Source organism: Anopheles ziemanni, chromosome 2 (genome assembly GCF_943734765.1).
Source record: "Anopheles ziemanni chromosome 2, idAnoZiCoDA_A2_x.2, whole genome shotgun sequence".
Taxonomy (NCBI): Eukaryota; Metazoa; Arthropoda; class Insecta; order Diptera; family Culicidae; genus Anopheles; species Anopheles ziemanni.
The window spans coordinates 30,402,370-30,425,385 of NC_080705.1; the positions used below are offsets into that span (position 1 = coordinate 30,402,370).

At 46.0% G+C, this 23,016-nt stretch overlaps 2 protein-coding genes across 2 annotated transcripts; one reads left to right on the forward strand and one right to left on the reverse strand.

The window, feature by feature from the left end:
- Positions 1-143: 143 nt before the first annotated feature.
- Positions 144-2,574, forward strand: LOC131293359 (zinc finger protein 182-like). Its single transcript, XM_058321439.1, has 6 exons — positions 144-278; positions 340-1,116; positions 1,182-1,583; positions 1,663-1,969; positions 2,058-2,185; positions 2,251-2,574. The coding sequence occupies exons 1-6, from the start codon at positions 144-146 to the stop codon at positions 2,572-2,574; spliced, it is 2,073 nt and encodes a 690-aa protein (XP_058177422.1).
- A 1,025-nt stretch (positions 2,575-3,599) lies between these two features.
- On the reverse strand, positions 3,600-6,251 carry LOC131293360 (protein pecanex). The gene is made up of 4 exons (XM_058321440.1): positions 6,203-6,251; positions 5,346-6,127; positions 4,852-5,286; positions 3,600-4,475 (listed from the first exon to the last, which is right to left on the reverse strand). The coding sequence occupies exons 1-4, from the start codon at positions 6,249-6,251 to the stop codon at positions 3,600-3,602; spliced, it is 2,142 nt and encodes a 713-aa protein (XP_058177423.1).
- Positions 6,252-23,016: the final 16,765 nt, after the last annotated feature.

A 23,016-nucleotide genomic window follows, 5' to 3' on the forward strand; every position in this document is an offset into this window, starting at 1 on the left:
TATAGACGCTTGGCACCTTTTGGTAAATAACAACAAAAATTCAAAACAAACATACGTCATCTATCTCAACATCCAAAGCAAAGTTTACGTTTTTTCGGGATTTTGGTATCGTTTTGTACTGTAATGTACTGAAACATGAAAAAATGGGTAAAGCTAATTTAATTGAACGGGTAGACTCGATATGCCGCCTGTGTCTGGAAGAAGATGGCATAGTTCCCATATTCGATCATGAAAACATCGATATTCCAAGCGTGGTAAAGTTTGTAACTCAGTTAGAGGTGAGCAATATACAAAAAGATTTTTCTCGTTAGGCATAATACAATGTTTTGTTCTTTGCAGATCTCCAATTATGATGCTTTCACTAAGGTGGTTTGCGTAAGCTGCTGCAAATTCTTAGAAAGTGTTGTTGAGTTCAAGGAAAGATGCATCCAGTCGTACCAAACTTTACTAGAACTACAGCAAGAAAGCGCACATGTAGATTCGAAGGAATTTGCTACATTACACTCCAACCAAGATTTTCCTCTTGAATTTATCGAATGTGTTCCGCCGCAAACGAAAACGATACATGAGACTGCTGAAGATGCCGACGATGGCGAACAGTTGGATACTAGAAGCTATTCGGAGACGGACACCTACGCAAGCAAAGATCGTTTAGAAACCGAAGACGATGAAAAGAGTAAAATATCTAAACGTGGGTCTTTACGCAAACGCTCGATAGAACCAGAGCCGGGGCAAGAATCGTCAACCAGCACTAATCCGTGTCCATTGTGTGGTGAACACATTGCTGGCGGGAAGATAATGGTTAAACATCATATCAAAAGTGATCATGGGGATGATGGTACGCTACCCAAAATACGACAGTGTTTCTTCTGCCCGAAGGCGTACTCATCGTTTCAGCTGTTGAAATTTCATCTCAATTTTCACCCACAAAAAGTATGGCAATGTCCACAATGTGATAAATGCTTTCGAAACAAAGGCATCTTCATCGATCACCTTCGGAGACACGCAAACGAGCGTCACTTTGAGTGTAAGATTTGTGGAAAACGCTTCACGACGAATAACTATCTTTCCACTCATCGGCAGTTGCATAAAATGCAGGATGTACGAAATTCCAAGGTGAATGCGAAACGAAAATGGGCTAAAGACGTGTTAATATCTTCTCTATTGATTTTGTTCCACAGGTTAATCGGTCCACATATAGCGGGCGGAAACAAGGCCGAAAAGAAGCCGTACATGACGATCAAACTTTCCTTTGTAGCATTTGTCCGGACAGGTTCAATCTGCAGATGCAGTTAAACATGCACCTACAATGTGATCACGTTCCTCAGGATAACTCTGAACACCGGTATTATAAGTGCACCGTTTGCAGTAAACCCTACGTCAACATGCAACTGTTAAACATTCATAGACAACTGCACGAACTTGATGAAAGCTGTACGAAAACGGAATCGAACGAAAAAAATACCCAAGATGTAAGTGCAGTCTTCCTGTGCGTATATTGCGGTAGAGAGTTTCTTGCGGAACGGTACTTCAAACGACACCTTCAATCGCATACATCGGATAAACCACAGCAAAAGCCAGAGGTATGTAAAAGGGAACTCAAGGAAAAAATATCACATGTAGTAACATACTCTATATGATATCTCGATTACTATCATTCAGATATATGAATGCGAAATTTGTGGCCAGCAAATGAAAACTAAGTCAAACTACACTAACCATCGAAAGTCACACAGGGATATAAGTGCTACGCACACCAAAAACCAACAACCGGGGGAAACCAGTTCCGATGATGTTGAGCATAAGAAAATGTTTCTCTGTAACATCTGTGGCCATAATTGTGGATCCTCGAGCAATCTAACGGTGCACCTACGTCGACATAATGGGCAGACTATTTGCGAGTGTTTGTTATGTGGTAAGGGATACCCACGTAGGTCCGATCTAATCATGCATATGCGCACACACACAGGTAAAGATGAAGACGATTGAACACAAGTTGTCTGATATACTATTTTTCCAAGTTGTTAAATTATGAAATCATTTCCTTTACCATCCAGGTGAAAAACCGTTCGTATGCACATCGTGTGGGAAAGGATTTTCCCGTCGGGATAAGTTACGGATACACATCCGTACACACACCGGAGAGAAACCGTATGGATGTCCTTGCGGTCGAGCCTACGCCCAGGTACTCAAGTACACTCTGATTGTGTTTTGGAGATAGTTTACCGATAAAACGTTTCTTTCCTTTAGAAAAATGACCTAAAAACACACCAGAAGCGAAATAACTGCGGACAGAACTTTGACATGTCGAAACTGCTAGCTCCTTATCCGTCGTCCATCTGCATAAAGTCTCCTGCGCGTTCGAAATCGGTGTCACCGTCGAACCTCTTGCCGAACGTCCAGGATTCGCTACCAGAAAACGTAAAAGACGAAGCTGAGCTTCTTGTGAGCGGTGGTGCGGGAGTTGATTTAATAGATACTCCCAACTGGGATCAGTACATGTCGGGGACATTCTGCAAGCAGGAAAACGTAACCGATATTTCGTTTTCCTCACAACCGAAGCTGTATTCGTGATTTGTTCGTGTCTGTTGCATCAATTCAATCAGTTATATAGGATTTATCCGATTATATTAAAAGAGTAATAACTATTACTCTTCTAATATTATCTGAAAAACCTTGCAAGTTGAATTTTATTTCTGTCTACCGCATGATTCTATAATTTTCCGCGTTACTTGTTTCCCACCGATTCGTAAAAGCATTTGAACCAGTATCAATAAGTCCTGCAAATAGCGCCACCACAGCAACGGTTAAGATAATACTCATCGGCATCATTTAAATTGCACTTTATTCAAATCAAATATGTAGCATTTGATAATAGATGTTTGTTTTACAAATCAAATCTAGAAAAATACACAGAAAAACTGGTACTCCATCGTTTAGTACATGCATATGGATATAGTCTTCAATTGTACGATCACTACCGGATGTTTCTAAATGTATTTATTTCCCCCTCGGCTCTGACATGGATAACTTTCTGCCTCCACTCACCCGTTACGTTTCGTTACATTCTACTACTATCGTTCACAGGTTAATGAGATTTTACGTTTAGTTATTCTTTCCTTTCTTAAAATGACTATACACTAAGCGAAGGTGTAGAGTAGTATGTAACAGCGTGTTTACAGCGGCAGGTAGCTAAATTATATATTTTACCCCATTGAGGATGGTTTGGTTTAACTCGACTATTTCTTGCGCGACTGTCCATGCAAACATCGAACGACTAACACTGTTCACTGGGTAGAAGAGAGTTGAAAATATATCTGTCGTGTAGTTTTGCTTTCTTTCACTATTACTATGCTCGCCTCTCTGGTGCCAAAAGATCTTTTTGCCGTGGAAACTTTTCGATAAAGGTATCCCGCCTTTGTTTTATGTACACTCCATGGAAACCACTAGATCCAGGTAGATTATAGTTTGAGCTAGAGGAAAGTTCACGAGGAAGGAAACTTCGATCGCTAAAAACGGTCGCCTTTGCAACTAATCTTATTATTGCACATTTATCTTGACTATTTACATCTCTAACCGTTTAGAGATTGTGAACCCGTTTACCAAGGACGCCAGGTTTGTGCCTGCAGTTGACATCCGGTCATGCTATCGGTTCCCTGGCTGCTGCCACATCGGTCACTACTTCCGCTAGCATTGCTACTGGTGGGTGATCTTCGATCTTCGATCGACCGTGGGCTCACACTGCGCCGATCCCTTTCCTCGGAGTACGTGGCTGTCTGTTGGGTTTCCGTGCAGATCATGGGACTGTCTCCATCGAGCGACTCTTTCTTCATCGGTGGACTGCCCGTTGATACTCTGGCGTCGGGCTCCTGTTCAACCAGGCCGGGAGACACTGGCCCAGCTGGTTCAGCTTTTACTGAGTGTGCAGTTGTTGCCGTTTGATCCTCTGGATGGTTCAGGTGGTGATGATGTTGATGGTGCTGATGCGGGTGGTTCGGTTCGTCCACTTCCATCTTCGTTACCACGGGTGTTGCTGTGGTTGGTGTCGCTGGACGTTCTACCTTCGGCATCGTAGGACCGACCGACTTTGCCATCAGCGCCCGGACATCGGTTAGGCTGAGCTTGCTGATCGAGTCCGGTATGCCGAGCGACTTCTTGTACAGCTCCCAGTAGCTTTCGTCGACGTTCTCCGGTAGCCCATGCAAGCTGCCAAGCATTTCCGCTGTCATCTTCTCGTGCGCTAGGACGGCCGCCTGCCGGCGGTTCTGTTCGATCAGGGTTTCAAAGTCTGTCGTTGAGAGAGCGGCTGCGGCGGCGGCTGCTGCTGCGGCCGCTGCACTCGGATGGTCTACCATTGGTTGGCCACTGCCGAGGCCGAGTGCTGTGGCCAGCTGAATGTAGTGGTCAGGAAGTAGCAGGACCTGGCTCTGAGGTGGATAGCCGACTGGAGGCACCACCACGCTATGCTCAGAATGCTGCAATTAGGAAATCGAAACAAGTTAATGTACCAGAATTGTATTGAGTTCGTAGTGATAATAACTATGAATGTAGGGATTCTCAACAAAAACTCCTTTTACATCTAACTGAGAAACTACCATAATTTGGCCGGTGTTACATTAAACCTCCATGTTTTGCAACAATCTTTCATTTATTAACTGACAGAATTACTTTGATTTAAACGAAATTATTTTATCATTTGTATTTGCACCAAGGATGCTTTCGTTCAAATCGCATGATGGTTCAGCTGGGAGCAGTTTTTATTAACGACTAATATATAATAAAAATCCTTTTTATAAATAAAAAACAACTAATGTCGCTCATTTTTTTAAAGACTTCTGTAAAACCACTTACGTTAGACATATCCTTATCCGACTCCATGTTGCCGGCCGCGGGTGATGGAGTAGGTGAAGATACGGCGGATGAGGTGGTGGAGTATCCGTTGACCAGCAGACCACTTCCGGCGCTCGTCGGTTCGTGCTTGATCGCGCCCGGATCAAGCCGGCAGGTTTTGAGGTTAGCCATGTCGATCAGCTTCTGCTGGGACTGGTGGGACTGGTGGTGTCCGAGCATCATTTTGTTAAGAGCCGTATGACTACCGGCGGCGGAAGTGGTCGCAATTTCGCTTCCGTGAATCATATCTTCCAGGTTGGCTACGGACACCGTGGAAGACACCGGTGGCTGATGGTGAAGATGATGATGGTGGTGTTGGTGGTTGCTGGCTTTCGTTTTGTGTCCACTCACCGTCCCACCGCTCGTACCTCGGTTGTTGTTTTCGTCCTGGTGGAGCTGAGTGAAGAGAATCTGTTAGTCCTGTAGAAGGCATTGAAAGTGGGTGAGAAACTTACCAATCCCGATGGCTTTGGAGTCAGCAGGGCTAGGTCGGTCGGGGAACCTCGGTACGAGTACGGAGAGCGACCGATTTCTCGGTTGGACTTGCTAAAATCGAGTGGATTGGAGTCCTGCGGTCCAGTTGGAGCAGCGCCACCATAGTCCACCATGAGATCTTTGGCTTTTTTCAATCCGTCGTACATTACCGCTCCAACGACGGTCGTCGTCTGCGAATCCTGACTGCCGACTGACGAGGCCACCGTCGTTACACCAGCACCATTCGTTCGATCCGTCGCCCCGACAACTCCCGCCGTCTTCGGGCAAATCTCGGTATCGATTTCCGCAATGCAATTATCAAGATGGCGCAACAGACGTGCCTTAGAACCCGCGTCCGTGAGCGTCGGAACGCTCGGCAACGGTGGTGGCTCGGGGGTGGCCAGATAGCGTGCCACCTCCCGCGCACAGTCCGTGTACCCCGCCCGGTACTTATCGATGCCCGGATTGTCCAGATTCCGATGGCGCTGGAAGTGACGCACCGTTAGCTCGAGGATGTCCGCCTTCTCCAGCTTCGAGTGCTTCGTCTGACCGTCGCCGGACTTGCTCTTGACCGTCGACTCGAGGATGAGGGCCTTCAGGATGGCCAAACTCTGATTGATGCGGGCTCGCCGGCGTTTCTCCATCAGGGGCTTGTTGGTTCGTTTGAGAGGGTCCTGCGCCGTAATCAAACCTGTTGCTGTCGTGCCCGCCTGGCTCGCTAGATGGCTGTCTAACTTGGACGAGATTGCTGTTGCGCTTAACTCTGTGCCAACGAAAGGTGGTAAAATGTAAAAGTTATTCCATCAGATGACGTCACCGTCGTCGAACCCAGACTTACCACTGCCGTGTTTATGATTCTTGTAGTCCTTATCCTTCTTTGCAGTCATTTTATGGTAGCTCGTAACGGCGTTGAAATAAAAGTCCTAATAATTTGAGGCGAAGCCAGCGTGCTTCCATCCGTCACTTGACTGGCATTCCGGACCGTTCGCGTCGCTGCTAAAGTCTCCAAAGCACTATTCCCAAAAAGGAACTGAAAACACTGCAGTGCTGACCACTGTGGAGGAGGATTAAAAGAAAGGTTTACATCAACACATAGCCATTGGAATACAAATGGAAGTTTGGATTTTTGATTGAAAGTTTGTACTACAGTTTTGTACTTCAGCTACAATAAGATCCGATGAATTGTTCGAATTTTGCAATCTATTACATCATGGAAGTGTTTTTGATTTGTACTCTTTCATCTTGTTTGTCGTTAGTCGTTCAGTAAGTCCTGTTGCACTAAGAAATTACTATAAATTTTAACTTGTTGCATGTCGAATAGATAAAATAAGGTATTTCGACAAGGATAATAGGTCTGAATGTGATTTGTTGAAAATGGCTCAGTTGATATGCTGAATGCTTTTCCCTAAAAAACCGTTAAACTATAGGAAAACAACGCAGCTCATTTTTTCCCCAGACAAACGAATCGAATTTGGCTCCAGAAGTAAACATATTGCAAAGAAACCGGAAATAAATAAATTCTAACACATTGTCTAGCACAGTTCCACGTAAAGTAAATCCACCTTTCGGTTCGTTCTTCTGTTTTTTTTTATGAACAACCAGGCGCCTCCATTAGATGAAGTCTAAGGTTATACAGGTTATAAATTCGTATAAAGTGCTTGGTTTGTCTTTTTTTAATTTAGAACATGCACATTAATGATTGTATAGAATGTCACCCATTTTTATTGAATTAAACTGCATTATTAACCATTCCGCAAATTAATTCTTTCCAGTTAAATGGTAGAAGAAATATGTAAATTCCTCAAGTGAAATCCAAACCGGTTAATTCGGCGAAACTGTGATGTTTGGTTCGTTAGCTTAACGCCCATCAGGCGCCCTGTTTCCTCCCGAAGAGGATTTAGCTGTTTATGAGCAGTTTTTAATTTTAACTAGTCTGTCTAATAGATGGAAAATAGAAGCTGCAGTATAAATTCTTTACACGAACATGCGCGCAACAATAGCGTGTGCGCAATGCAAAGCGCCCCGTAAACTACCGGTTGTTGGTTGTGGAAAATTAACATTTGTTTCAAAGTTCGCAAACATTTGGCCGGGGAAAAGGATGGGAACGGTGGGCAGCGAAAAGCGAACGAGAAATTCATGCGAGGGCAACATATTGGATGGAAGCAACCCAACGCGACCGCCTTCCGAAATGTATGTTGTAGCTCGCGGGAAAAAGCGGGACTACGTTCACGATGCGCATCATGCGGCTTTCCCTAGTGACCTCCAATGTACGTCCATTTACCTTACGCGTTATCGGGCGTACGATCTGCATTCCCACATCGCTGCATGGTGTGTTTTTTTCTGCATCAGAGTTCAGGACGCATGGAGTCGTCTTTTTGCTATCGTTTTTCCTGCATGCCTTGCGGCTCAACGCTGATGTGAATTTTTCCGTGACCGGACGACACCAACATTCCACAGATTCCATCGCACGTACTTTGTGGAGGGGGAGGGGGGGTCTCGCTACCAGCTCTTTCTTTCCTCACAGGATGGAATATAAAGAAATGTGGAATGCCGTGTGTGCTCGGGGCGAATGGTTTGCGAGCGATTTTCGGTGTCAAATCGTGGGGTTTTTAAAAACATCGTGAAAACATCCTAAGCCTACCGAGAGCATTCACATTCCCATATTTCCAGAACACCATTCAAACCAGCTGCCTATTAGTATAGCTTGTTTTGGAAAGTTTCCCTTTGCGTGGTTTCTTACAGTATGTATGTGTTTTAATATTTTGACCAGGAAGCAAGGAACATGGAACTAAACAAATTTAGAATCGCAATTAAAATTTCGAATTTCGAAATTCGAAAATGAGTAATAATGAGTAAAGATGCTAGAAATAAAACTTGGATTGAAACATTGGCGGAAAATTTTATTAAAACAATGATTTAATATAAACTAAATAATTAAATATAATTAAATAAATTAATGACGATTTGAAACATCGTTCAACGTTAAGTAGTATATAATTAATTATAAATCATTTGATCTTTCGAATTGCATAAACGTTTCTATCGGTCAAGCATTCTCCATTATACGATTTTGTGTTCCACAAAGTTTGATGAAATATACCACACCTCTTACCGAGTCACACATTCCTTTCTCCCAGGTCATTCAATAAAGCAAAGTTCGCAGACCAGATGATGAGCGTATCTGCAAGGTATTTCTCCGGCGGAATGTTTACCTCACCAATCCCCAAAACTGACGAGCGGAACGGAGCGGACTGCAACAAATCCAGTGACTCCTGGCAAACGAACCGGCTGCAGCTGATGACGGGCGTGCTTTTGCGAGCGCATGAAAAGCGAAGCGCCAAAGGGCTCCGAAAAGGACACAACCGTCAACAACGCGGTGTCAACGGCGTGCGGACGTGACAAGTTTAGCCATGGCGTGGATTCCGTACCTATCCTCCGTTGTGCGTCCTGTTTGGGAACATGTTATTTTTTGTCGTTTTTCCTACGGATGCTTCACGAACTAGCTGCCAGCCATAAGCCGTAAGCAAACGGTGCCACTCGAGACGGTCGCTCTCCGATGGGACGTTTTTGCCGTACGCTTGTGCGACTCCTTGTTGACCGTTTCCACCACTTTGGTCACCTGATGGCTCTCAAACGGGGTGGGTCGTTTCCGTTCACTTTGCCAGTTTGTTGCACCGAGAGACGAACGAACGAACTAGGGAAGGTAGAAAAAAATCCCAACCCTTTGAACCCGGAAACCGGATTCAACCGAGAGCCAAAGGATTTCACACGCTGAGTCGAGCTTAAAATAGAACTCCCACTTTGAAAGTAAGGCTTCGAGTCAGCGCAGGCTTTTTTGTGGTGTTGATTTGTTTTTCTTTTGGCAAGCTGCTTTTTTTAAATCCCTTGAAAACATCCTTTCTGTGCCGCTAAATATGCGAGAAGCGGCTCGGAAGGCTCGCCCCTTGAGAAGACACGGACCGGCTAATTTTGGCTCGTGGGATTTAATTGGGCTTTTCCGTGCGCCTCGGGTAAGATCCGATCCACATCGGGAAGAAGGACGAAACGAGCTTCTTGCTGTTTCAGAGAGAACATTTTCGAAGAATCAACCTTTGAAAAGCTTTTTTTAGCTACCTTTGTTAATTCGATGTTTGGCTTCCAAACAGAAGTAGTTTGTTTTTCGGTGAGTCCATTTAGAAAAGCTAAAAATGCTTCTCCATTATTTAGTGCTTGTTTCTATTTCTGAAGGTAAATTAACACCTCTCGAGTGTTGTTTACAAATGTGTTTGTTTGTTGATTGATTTGTTGATTTGTTTGTTGTTTGTACCTGTTTAAATTCTAAGGTTTCTTACAACGTTAATACGAATAAATCTATCACTATCCACCAAATAAAGAAATGCCCATTGCAGGTACATGGACAAGTTTTCCAGTAAGTTTATCACTTTTACTGCTTACAAAAGTGTTCGTCAATCGTTAGAATTTGTGAAACTTTGACAGATTTTCTAAATGCATTTTCGTTATCAGCTTTGTGGAAACTGTAATCACTGTCCATATAGTTTGAATAAATACTTGTTTCACTCCGTTCTAAATTGGATTTTCAGTAGCTCACTTGATCTTTTTTTATGTTGGCCTTCTAATTGTTATATCAATTGCTTATAAAAATTAAGTGCCATTGGCAGACAATGAAATTAGACTAGTTGAGTAGACTAGTTGAGGGATCACTGAAATGTGCGACGAAATATTAAGTTTCACGTCAGTATGCTTAATTTTGTTTGCTTTTAATTTTCTCAATTCCGTTGGTAGCCGCGTAACAGAAATTTTCCACTTAAGTGCTTGGTAAATGACGCTATGAATGACGTGGGCGTCTTAGCGCTGGCGATTCCAAGCAAACATGAAATCCGCCTTCAAATATTCGCGACGTGTCCTGCATTCGTGCCAGTATCCCATATCCTGCCTCGCGTGTCGGCAGCAAAAGCCCTATAAATTATCCCATCTAATTAACTAACCGTCTTCGGGTGGCTCGGTTGGGCGGCTCCGGAGTTTACCCGTCACCCGAGACCGGTTCCTCCGCCTTCCATTAATGTTTGTCACGAGCCGCCCACCTGACGCCCCATCTCGTCGTCGTTCAGCGGAGACCGTCCCAGGCGAGGACAATTTATCATTCGCCGGTTTGCGGTGTCATCGCGCAAGACGACAACTTCTTGGCTTCTTGCCCTTCTGACATCCTACGCCTCAATCACACACACACACACATACACCCACTACTTCCAGCCCGTCGCAGATTGTCCTTAAATCGGTCAATCGTTTCATCTGCCGGTGATAAATTTAATTTTCCAACACTTGTGAAGCAGAGCCGAGTGGGTGGAGGGCAGGAAATTTTCCCTTAAACGACACCGGAACGATGTTACCATTTTTTTGCCCCTCCCTCGCCCGCCCCACCGCCTCCTACTGCCGATGTGGTTTTAAGTGTACATCACGTCCCCTCCCAACCGATACCACCTCCGCTCGGTAATCGCTTTAGTCGTTTTTTTGTTGCTCAGAGCGCCACAGGAGGTCCGCAGGACAATTACCGGAGCACCAAATTGGTCCAATGTGGGAGGGTGCTGGTGGTGTTTTATTGCGCCGTATGGGTTCATCGGTACGCCTGGAAGGAGTTAAACGGATGGTGCGTGGAGGGTGAGGGTCTGTTTTTCATTTTTACGACACCGTGGTGGAGGGACAGGGTGAAGCGGTGAACCTGTTGGTGTGTTGTGGGATATTGATGAAAGTTAGTAGAAAAGGATATGTGATTTTTCTTCAGACCGCATTTTGTTTCTCATAAAAAAAAGTATTTGGAATGTTATATTGGAGTAAGTTTTGATCGTGTAACCAACTCTTTTGTAGCACAGCATTTTTAAGATGCTTTGCTTCCACAAGGATAGTGTAAATTTTCAAGAGATAAACAAGTTAAAATTCCTTAAAAGAATAACTGATATAAAAAGATGCATTTATATAGAGGAAATAATGCTATAAGTTGAAAAACGTTGTCAAAACACTGACGTAGCACATTTAAAAAATGTGTTTGAATAGAGGAGGCTTCAAGCTTTAACCACAAAACGCATTCAAAATAATAACTTTGATTGGGTTTAAAGTATATTAAGTCGTATTTGATAAATTCTTTATTTTGTATAATACATTTATCAGAAAATAAAATTACAAAGCTATGGACTTAAGATAAAACGTTTTTAATTGCACAAACGACGAACCTGCACTATTATGAAAATTATTGTTTTCAGAACAAGAACCATTTTATTAACTTTTCCTTAAAAGTTGAAATAAAAAAAGGGTGATTTATCGTAAATATTTAAGATTTTAGAATATTCAGCAGCGAACACTTGAGTGTTCTAAGAACTTTGTCCCGGATGCGTGAAAAGCTGTCAGCGAATTAGTTGTTCATAAATAAAACATGCCCCGTTTTTGCGCCACAAACGTACACACTCACTCATTTAGTTGACACTTGAAAAATCATCGCCACCGATTTGTCGATTCCGTCATCCGCCATACCACCCTTCCGCGGCCCAACACCAAATGATGGAAACCGTGTCATCGCAGAGGCGTGTGGAAAACCTTCTTCTGTACCTTTTTTCACCGTTTGGAATTGTTTCGCTCGAAAGTGCCAAATTTGAGCCCATCCATCCGACGTCATCCGCGTCGAAAACCGATCCATCATCATATCCGCACAGCAGGCGTAACCTTTCACACCCCGCACCCCGAGAACCGAACCCTGGACCAGGAAAAGGTGGAAAGAAAGAGTGGCGGAAGTGGTGTAGGGTGGGTGTGGGTATGGGAAGGAATGAAAACAAGCACCCAAAGCAAGCGGGCGAAAGGAAGTCACGAAACGATCATCATCACCATCATCGTCATCCGCGTGCTTGTGCCTTCTCCCCCACTGTGCAGCCGTACCGGAAATGGGAAAACGGGCTGGCCCGGCAGGTGCTTAAGAAGCCGAACCGGGTCTCCTTCCTTCACGCAGATTTGCGTCGTCGTCGTCATCGTCATCGTCGTCGTCGTTGTTCGGTCACCGCAGCAGCGCTCAAACGCTCAAACTCCAGCCGATTCGCTTCAACGCCGGCGGCGACGGCGACGAAAACGTTACGGTTGACGTTTCGGTATTATTATTTCTTCCCCCCATGGATTTTTTCCCCTCACTTTTCGTCCGTTCCGTTCCACCACCACCACCAGCACCAACGATTTCCCTTCACCGAAGTGGGAGTGGGGGCATATTATCGTCGTCAGGGCGCGTTGTCGTTGTCAAGTGTAGCACCCCCTCTCCACCCTCTATCCTGCGGGGGGACGGGAATTCAGTCGAAACATAAACCACCATCAAATGTGCACCCGAGGCACCCCTCCCCCTCCTCACCCGATTACATTCGCCCCGGTTCGTCTGAGCCGTTTCGGAAGCTCGCAAGGAGCTCTTGATGTCCTTATCAGCGCCAAACCCTCGTGGAAAACTTACCTCCTGGCACAGTTGACGAGCGACTTCCCAGAGAAAGGGAAGGAGAAGGGGGAGGTGGGAAAAAAAAGTTGGCCGGTGTTGGCACACTCGAGCGCTCGAGCGCCGTGTGCTGCTTCCTGTGTGTTCGTGTGTACGCCACGCGCACGACTTCGAGCACGCTACTGCCACTTATCTGAATCATCACCTTCGTCGAGCAGGAGGAGGGGACGCAAGGGACACGACCGACGGTTACCACCCTCACCGCGGGTGGCATGTGCCAAAACACCCTAGAGGGTGGAGAGAAAAAAAAGAAAACAACAACCAACCACCCAACACGGACGATGACGACGACGAGGACGACGACGTTGTTGATAGTCGCGGCAGGAAACGGAAAAGCCACGCGAGAAGGGCGCGAAGGATAATGTTGGCTTGCGGAAGGCAGGATAATTTGGTGGAAATGAGCGAGCGCGAGAGGGAGAGGCAGAGAGTTGCCGGTTTCGGTTGAATTTACCGTTGACGTCGTCGTCGGAATTTAGGGTCGGCCGGGAAACGGAGAGCAGGAGAGGAGAGAGTTCGGGAGTCAAACATCGCGCGCGCGTTATTCACCCTCGTTAAACTCAGCACCACCCGAGGCGGGAGTGGGTGGATGGTGGTGGGTGGTATCGCAGGCGCGCACGCCACCGTCGACACATTCCTGGTAATCGTTTTGGGGTGTGCACGCGCCATCATCAGCATACTGGCGCTCCATCGCTACATCAGCGACGTACCACGAGCAAGGGCGAGGTGGCTGTGTGATGATGGTGGGCTGAGTGGTCGTTCTCACCCCCTCCCTCTTCCCCCCACCCCCTATCCCAACCCACCCACTGAGAGCAAATGAAAAAGGTGCCGTATCCCGCCGGCGTATCGGTCGGTCGTTCGCAGCATGAACGCAAACATCGCACGTCGTCATCGTCGTCGTCCTCGGCTGGGACGAATGGTCGAATCATGCGATCGTGAGGAGGCATGGGAGGGGTGAAAGAGGCGCAGGGCAGACAGCGCCGACGATACGCGAGCGAGGGGCAACCGCAGGAAACGGCGATGGAAACGGAAGCGCCAAGCGCACAGCAGGCGATGGCAGAAGTTGTTGGTAGCCCAGAGTAACAACAGGCAGGACGGTGGAAGTGGCCAGGGGGTATCAGCAGCAGCGTGTGCCATGCACGAGAACAGGTCCTTTTTGCAGTTTCTCTTAGATTACAGTGTGGTCCTCACGATTTGCTGATTAGGTGAAAATGCTTACGCTTTAATCTGCGCTTTAATCTGCGTTAGTTTCGGTTTTACCATTGTTGTCAATTTTCTAGATTTAAATAATTTCAAATAACTCTATGAGACTGAGTTTCATTTGTAGAGTGACGCAAATTTCTTGTTTTCATACAAATTTTCTAGTAGCATAATTTACTGCCTCGTGTTTTTATCTGAAAATATGTACCGAAAAACGTACATATTGATTTGTAGTGGTTTATACTACAAACACTTCTCAACAACAACAATTCACTATTTGTTTTTTTTTCAATTTTAATACAATAAAACAGGGTTGTTATTATGGGCAGCTGACCACCGTTTTATAATATACCGTCTTTCGGTCACATTAAACTCTTTTATAAGAGACATACAAAATAACTTGTACGCAGCATATTATGGAGTTTTCATCCAGAATTGCCTAGAATGTTGCTTAACTTTAATAAAAAATAATGTGAAAGTTGGTAGAAACTGCATGAAAGTTTATTAAAGTTACATATTTCCTTGGCTTTAAGGCAGATGTCGCTAAGTCTTCGGTCCATACTTATTTAAATAAAAGCTATATGAATTACAAATCCACCCAAAAAATCATTTTTCATAGGAAAGCTAAATTGTTTAAATTATACGGTTCAGTGACCCTTGATTTGCTTAATACGCTTGAATATTTTTTGTTGAATTCTCAATAATAAAGTGTGAAAGAAGGCCATTCATTTATTTTTTATTTGATCCATCCGTCTGCTTGCTTAGAAAAATCCAGTATTGTAAAGTAAGATTTTTGGGGCTGAAAACAATTTAAGCCTAGTTTTGATACGTGTTTTTTCATCAACTTGACTGTAAAACCGTTGAACTATAAATTGAAGACACGTCGAAAATAAATGATATGGTTTTGGTTTGTGTTGCTTGACCTTCGAAATGTTGTTGTCCTTTCAGCCAAATGTTTTGCACAGCACTGTCCGAGAGCAGCGTGCTACGGAAGATAGTCATCGCGGACGACAAGCGAAAACGAGCAAAACGAGGCGGAAACCAAGTCACCCTATTTACCCCCCGAACTCAATTTTCCAACCCTCCTCCCTCCTCTCCCCACCAATCCGAACCGCTCGTGGTTCACATCAAATTTTCCTGTGGCACTTGCCAACCCCACCGAACCCTTGAACCCGGACGATCCGTATCCGGCGGCGGAACGCGCGCTGCAAAAGCTGCTCCACGTAGACTCGTGTGGCGCCACCGAAAGTGTGTGTGTGTGTGTGTGTGTGTGTGTGTAAGTGTGTTTATGGATGTGTGTTTGTTGCCGGTTGCGCCTTTTCCGGCAGCCCGTCAAGCCTACATCCTTCCCCTTTCTTCCTCCTTTCTCACGCACCATCGTCGTGTTGTGACGAAAACTATCCGCCGGCAAACATTCCTTGCCTCGTCTCTCGGTTGGGAGGGTGGGAAGGGGGAAGGGTGGCCGGCAGGGAGGGTGGTGTATGCCAGCCGGTCTGTCGTTGACGCTGGGCCCACGGTCTGATGGCCCCACTCCCGTGCGGCATCGGATTAGGGAATGCTTCTGGGGCTTTTTGCCAGACCGTTCACAGCACGGCACACACGTACGTCGCGCGCGCACACGTACGCCGGGCAGCCACATGCACACGTACACGCTGGGCACGGAGTTGGGCACGCCTCGGCACTGATTGTCGGCAACTTATGGAATGGGAAGCGCCGGGGACGATCGTTAGCCTTCTAAGCGCGCACCACGACACCATATTTCATGTGCACACACACATACACACACACATACACACACACAGACATACTCGATAAAGTGGGTGGTGAGAGGAGGGGCAAAATGGTAGAACGTACCCGTACCGACGAGGCAAGCAACGCGTGTTCGCGTGCCGTGCGAGAACTTCTGCGGTGTTGACCGGATGGTCGAAATCCGGTGCCAAAATCCCTCCCCCCCCCCGCGTCCATGACCGCATCGTCTTTCGTCCCACCATCTTCGTGTCTTAATCTCTACCGAGCTACCGGTCTTACCTGGAGTTGTGGGAGAAGAAGGTGGAGAGGTTTTTTAACCGCATGTTCGAGGATGAACCGCGACGCACAAAACCACACCTTTCCTTCGATGGCCAGTGTGTCGGGCGCTAACGCATAGTGGTCAAACCGGAGGAGATTCGTAGTTGATCCTCGATAGTGTATATTTCAACTTAGAAAACCTTTTCTAGCTCTTTCAGAATACCAGAATATTAACTTTATCATAAATATCTCTTAACACGTTCCGTACCGCGTCACCCAAATACGGGTGACAGCAGTTCTAGTTCTAAACAGTTTTTGACCCATAAATAAATGAAAATGCAACATAATTCAACGTGTTAATTGAATTCGTAATTCCTTTAAGTAATAAATTATTCACATTTACAGTTGCAATGCAATTTATTTGAATTTAAGAAGATCTTTTACAGGTTCTAGAGATTAGGGCTGAATAAAACATGGGTATTTCAGCAGTCGGTGTTGAGTAAGTGGAACATTTCTTTTATGGATGCATCATGTTTATTACGGAAATTAACGGTCACCTATTAACGAAAGACTATTTTAACTATTTTACGATACCAATATTTTTTCATCCAATTATTTTATCCTAGTTCAGCTTATTTCAGAATTGACAGGCATTATCGAAAAAATGTTGAAATTTTACATAGGAGCGCAAGGAGTTTGATAATGAAATGGAAATACCCTAGGAAGTAAGTTAGCTTATTTCAACAAGGAATAGGTTTTTTGGAAAAGTATACTTAAAATGTCCTCCTGAAAGTCTACTCTGCGACCCACTGTGCGGCGTGACAAAACGCTATCGCATTTCTTTACCCATGATTTGGCAGGCACAGGTGGAGGTGGAGTTGAGAAAGTCGTGCCTCGGAGTGGAGAACACAGAGGAAGACAAACGATTCCCAAAATCCGTCGTCCGCCCCGGAAATCAAGCGAACGGAAGTGAAAAGCGCCGCTGGGTGGGGACGATGAGTTTGACGTGGTGGAAAAGTGACAGCTGAAAGCCGTCCGTCGTCGGTGTTGAGGTCGTGAGGTGTTGGATGGAGGGGGCTAGCAGGACGGAATGGAACCGCACCATCGACCACATAATCACAATCGCCATCGGTTCCTTCCAGTTGGGGGTCCTTTGACCTCCACCACTCCCACTCCGGACGCCGAATGGTCGAGATTCGTGCGAGAACGATCGACGTACCGTTTGCCCCGTCCCTTGGAGCAGTGGGGATGGGAAAACACCGGCAGGCAAAAGTTTGGCAGGACGTGGTGGGCAATTTTTCTCTGCCAACCCGCAGACGGTCGTTCGCTTTGGCGGGGGTTGAGAAAAACTTTAACGTGTAGGCTGATTGGGGGAAAGGCGGGTATATGGGGTGGGATCGGGTGAGGACAATTGCTAGCCGGTGGCAGAAAGTAAGTGATGAAACTCGCTCTTCGATCTGCCCAGGGTTTTCTATTTCCTTCGCTCTTACTTTCATCCTTCTTTTCGCCCCAAGAAGAGTTTTCCGTTGCCTCGTTGGAGTCTCGTGCCAGGGAGCGTGGGATGGAAACCACCCGTTTGTTGTTTCGGAAGGAGAATCGAGGCAAACAGGCAAAGTGGGGATGGAAAAAAAGAAAAACAATACCACCCGAAAGGAAAAAAGGAAAGGATCTCAACATCGTACCAACCGCAGCAAACCCACGAGGACACTTTCGACGAGGGAACGGCTGCTTGCACGGATCGAACCGAATCGAAGCAGGACTTTCGACACTTAATGCCCTTTCCTTTCCTTGCGAGCCCGTTGGTGAAGAGTTTTTCCGGGCAGCAAGCAATGAACTATGAGCTCGGGGATGGGGCGTGCGCCCTGACAGTTGACAGGCGACAAGAAAGAACGTCGACATTCGGAAGCCAGCTCGACGTCTGTGCCGGCGACTTGCCTCCCCGTTCCCCAGGAAGGATATATTTTCCGCCCCCGGAAGCGAGCATTCGTGGAAGCAGACACCACCAGTTGTCCCAGTGAACAAACAGGAGAGAGAAAGAGAGGGAAGGGAAAATAATTCAACGCCACGGCACAAGAGAAAGACAAACACGAAAAGGTAATAGAAAAGGCAGAAAAAGGATGCAGCAAAGCGAAATGGAAAAAATAAAAACGCATTAACGAGACAACCGAGGTTCCGTCCAGGGTAAGGAAAACAAAACCGGACGACGGGCGCTGAGCAGGCGAAGAAAACCCCAGCGCAGATGGGTGGAAAAAAGGGCGAAGGAAAAAAGGCAGCGAGACAAATGGAAAGAAACAAAATGCCCAGCTCCCCCCGGACGCGAACCGACGAGGAGCTGGGCGCGCCAGGTGTAGCTTCCGGTGCTCGGCGAAGAAAATAAGCGTGACGATGAGTCTCGCCCTGTCCCTGGGTGTGTGTGTTTGTGGGTGTGCCTGAATGTGTTTGTGCATTTTATTCTTCCTCCCTACGGTTTGGCATCGAACTCCGGCCATTTTCTTCCGCACCGCACGCCGAACGTTTCGGTGGTGCGTTGGGGGAGGGCTGGCCGGCTCGGAGGTTCTAATTAAATTAGAACGAAACGGAAACGCAGGCACGGGAGCGCTAAGTTATTGCCGGCGCCGGGAAACGCCGGGATCCGCAGCCGTTCCGCAAAGGGAAAAAGCTGGCAAAGTTTTCCATCCATACATTTCGTTTCCTTCCCGACGAGAAGTGTTTTGTTTCGTTTTGTGTGTGTGTGTGTGTGTGTGTGTGTGTGCGGGTTTTTTTACTCCACTACAGCGCGTTTTCCTTTTTTTGCAGTCCAGTTTTCCTCCTTTGTTCATCTTCACCATCCGTATTTTATATTTCCTTTATTTTAAGGCAACATTTGAACGGTTTTTCGGGTGCGCCATTGGCACGGCAAGAGGAGGACCGTCGGGTTGCGGTTGTCGAGAGGACAGAGACCGTTTTTTTTCTGTGGCCCAGACGCAGCTTTTGGCAGAGTTTGGTTAGGTCTTCGTGAGGGTTACGAAATACGTTGACCCACAACATAAGGCAAGGAAAGGAAAAAAGGGTAACTATCAGCAAGGAGGACGGTGGGAGGTAATGCGATGATTATGTAAGCGTAAAAGATATACAATTCCACCGAGAATCAACCTTCGGTAAGTACTAAATTACACCATAGCAGATGCAGCTGAAGTTGGGTTGTTTTAATTAAACACAGGACTTGTCTTGTTCACGACTGAACTATTCCAAGTTTATATAATTTAGTGATTTATTTAATTAAAGTTATCGATAGATATTTCGAACAGTTTCACAATTTCCTCTCGAAATAGTTTGATGTCCTTCATCTGACCAATTTTTGGGAGGTTTGCCACTCTCTTTTTCAGTCCAATCAATTTGCTACCGAAATGTTTATTGATTTACGGAGGAAAAAATCGAGGCGCCCTCACGCATTCCCGTAGGAAAATGGCACGCGTGCCACATGGCGTTCGCTTTTTGACTTTTCTTTTTAGGTCTCCTATCGGGGAGGGAGGAAGGGAATGGTACGGATAACTATGCCAAATCGTGACACATTTGGCACGCGGGCGAAACCATACCCGAAGCGGATGGAAAACGGCATCAGCTAATGCGTTCAGTTCGAGGCCATCGGTACCCGGAAGGGGTGGAAAACATCGCAAAAAATGTACAAACGCACACGCACACATTTACACACATTCATAAACGGTGCCATCCTTTTGGACGCAGCACGCCAAACGTTTTAATAATCCCGCGTGTTGGGGGAGAGAGGGTGAGCGCGACAGCGTGTCGGAAAAACGTTCCTACATTGACCGGAAAATAGGCCCAATCAGTGTGCGACATCAGCGCACCAAGGAAAATGGGGAGGCGACAAGGAAACGAGAAGAGCTGGTGGGTGGGTGAAGTGGGAGTCGAATTAGGGGTTGGGAGGGGACCCGGTTAGGGCCGGGGTTGAAAGATAAATGAATTCACCGACCCAGAAGCAGACACGCTTCCACGCGCTCGCCGGCTTCGGTGCCGTGCCCATTTTCCCCGGCCGGGTTGGTGCGTTCTGGGGTCGGGCGGGGTTAATTCGTGGCGGTCGTACAGTGCGTGACAAGCTTGTTGGGCCGCCTGTTGATTCTGCAATCATTGTTAGTTGATATTTTTCTATTTGCTTTATTTTATTATAGGTCCAGTTTTTTATAAAAAAAAGTCTGCTTGAAAAGCTCTTGTACTTTACATTCATATGAAAAATGTGTTTTTATAAAGCATGTTTAAGAGAAAGAAATATATTCGTTTGTCTGTTTACTATGATAGTTCCGTTGGCACCAAAAGTACTTTCTGTAAAAATAGAATCTGTTTTAAGCAACATCAGTAAAATATGAAATATTTTTCAATTACACAAAATGAAGCTTATAGACAGGATTGTCAACTTGTTCTTGTGCATTGAAATTTTTAACTATATAAACATTTATTGTAACTTTTAATTGTAACCAACAATTTTAGTAACAATTACCCTAATTACCTAAGAAACATTGCAGGACCTTTTTTCCGAAGCATAACGTTTTTGCCATTTCGAAAGACAAACCGTCAATTGTTTTGATTTGTGTTACTTCTTGTCCAACAGTTTGCGAATGTAAGCATGATCTGGAATTTTTCTATAATTTAGAAAATGGTAAAATCTGTAGGAATTTCATATGTTCACTACGCGATGAAGCAAAGGTTAAAATCTTTACCATCTGTACTATCCTCTCAAACTTATCTTTGCTATAAGTAAATTTATTACCGAACACAGTGTGAAAAAAAGGATTGTTAGATTGAACACCATAAGAAATAAATTTTTCTATATGAGCGTGTTTAAACATTTAACCAACGGAAAAAGACTTTGTCGGAAAGAAAAAACATGTTAATTGAATAAACCAATATTTCCTGATGTTCTTTACGGTAGCGCACTGTTAGTGCCATGGTTCACCGATAGCTAGGCCGGATTTCGCCGGGAGACGCCAACAGATGGCAAACGGGGCATGGAAACGAACTGCTAACGCCGATAACATCGGACACTCGCCTCGGTCCCGGCGTTCGCGGAGGTGTTGCTGATGAGCGAGCGAGCGATAAAAAGGCTAAACCGGTGGAGGGGGAGGCGCTAGAACGGAGGACGATGGACCGTGCCGTGAATTCCGTCACCCGAGACACCCAGTCCCACCCACCCCCGGTGGGTGGATTGGGGGATTGGTTGATCTGAGTGAAACGACACGTCCGGTAAACCCCACGTAGTTTTCGCGCGCAAGGTACGCAATCAGTGTGAATCCTTCCGGGAAGGCGCGAGCTGGTGGTGGGGGAAAAAGCCAGCGGGAGGTTACACCGATAACCTTTGACTCCCCCGGTGTTCGCTCGCCGTGTTCGCTCTACAACCCTTTTCCCTCCTTCACGTACCGCATTCGTCCGGGTTCGATCGAATGACAAATAACCGAGTCATGAACTTGTAAATTTTATTCCATTCCGAATTGGATTGGCCGAACCGATCGACCGGGTGGTTGGAGGGCGCGGCAGAAGGGGGGCCACAGTGACAGCAACCTTTGACCCGTTTCCTCGGGTCGACCCCTGACCCGCTTCCGATCGTCTCTTTCTCACCCTTTCTTCCACTGCTAGTTATCGGATGGAAAGCGTGCGCACGTCGTTAAACGCCGGCACCCGATGGAACCCGAGGAGGGTGTCGGTCTGTGTGTGTGTGTGTGTGTGCGTGCCGGAGGGTGGAGGTGATTATTTGAGGGATTTACGCAAGGACATGCCTGCCAAGCGTACCGACCAGGGGTGGTGGTGGTGGTGGTGGTGGTGGCCATGGTTTGTGGCCTGATGACTGATTGCTTTAAGTGTGCCTCGACACAACGACGACGGACGCGCCCGAAGGGAAGCAGTTGGGAAATTGTGTGGGGCCGGGGTGGGCGAAACCCGAGAGGAAACCGAGTTGAAATCGGACATCCTGAGCGGCCGAGCCTCGCCCTTCCACCCGTTTTCGTTTCGTCCCCGTACACCGAGAAACGTTCGTTCAATTTAGGGCTCAGGGAGGGAGAAAAAAAATTTATGGGTTCAGGAAGGACGGAATCGGTGAAGTTATGGTTGTCGGGAAACTTTGGTGGGGCAGTAGAGGGGGGAAGGAAAACGGACGGCAGGAATGTGTCCGGTGCAGACCGATGGAATCGTCTGCCTTCCTACCCATCACTTGACGACCCCGCGACGCCGACGAAAACGACGAGGACGAAGAGGACTATGGCCGCCCACAAGGGACTTCCCATTTCCTTGTGCGTCCCTTCTCTCTCCTCCCGCCTACCCCATATGGAACCAGACCAACGGTGAAATGTTACGGAGGAAAAAAAATAACAGGTTCGTCCTTTCATTTGTCCGACCGTAGCACGCGCGCGTGCGGGCAGCTTGTTCGTGCCTTTAGTTTGGCGTTTCGTTTCCTCACGGGAAGGAGAGAACGTTCCAATATGTGTCACTATGAAAAGAAAAATAAAGAAAAGGGTTCTCTTTTTTATAGTACTCTTTTTAACGACAAACACCCTCTACAGAATGCAGTAGCTTCGTTCATTAGTTTGCATGTTTTTGCAAAGCTTTCCAAAACAATATTTGATTATGATGTTTGAAGTTAAAATAAGGTTTTATCATATTGGTTCGATAAAGTTTCATTTTTTCTTTTAATGTTTTGATTGTAGAATACAAACAAATTGTAATTCTCTCGATGTTTTGTTAAGAGTATCGCACCACATAGGTTAATGTGCGGTTTTACTCTGATTAAATTTTTTTCCTAAGACTTTATGCTTCTTCTTCCTTCCACTTTATGACTTCCTCCGTTATTTGTTTATTGCAATAATATAAAATAAGCTTGGCTAGTATACATTTATTATTTCCATGTTTTACCCATGGGGAAATCTCGATGCTCGAACGAATGAAGTTTGTTT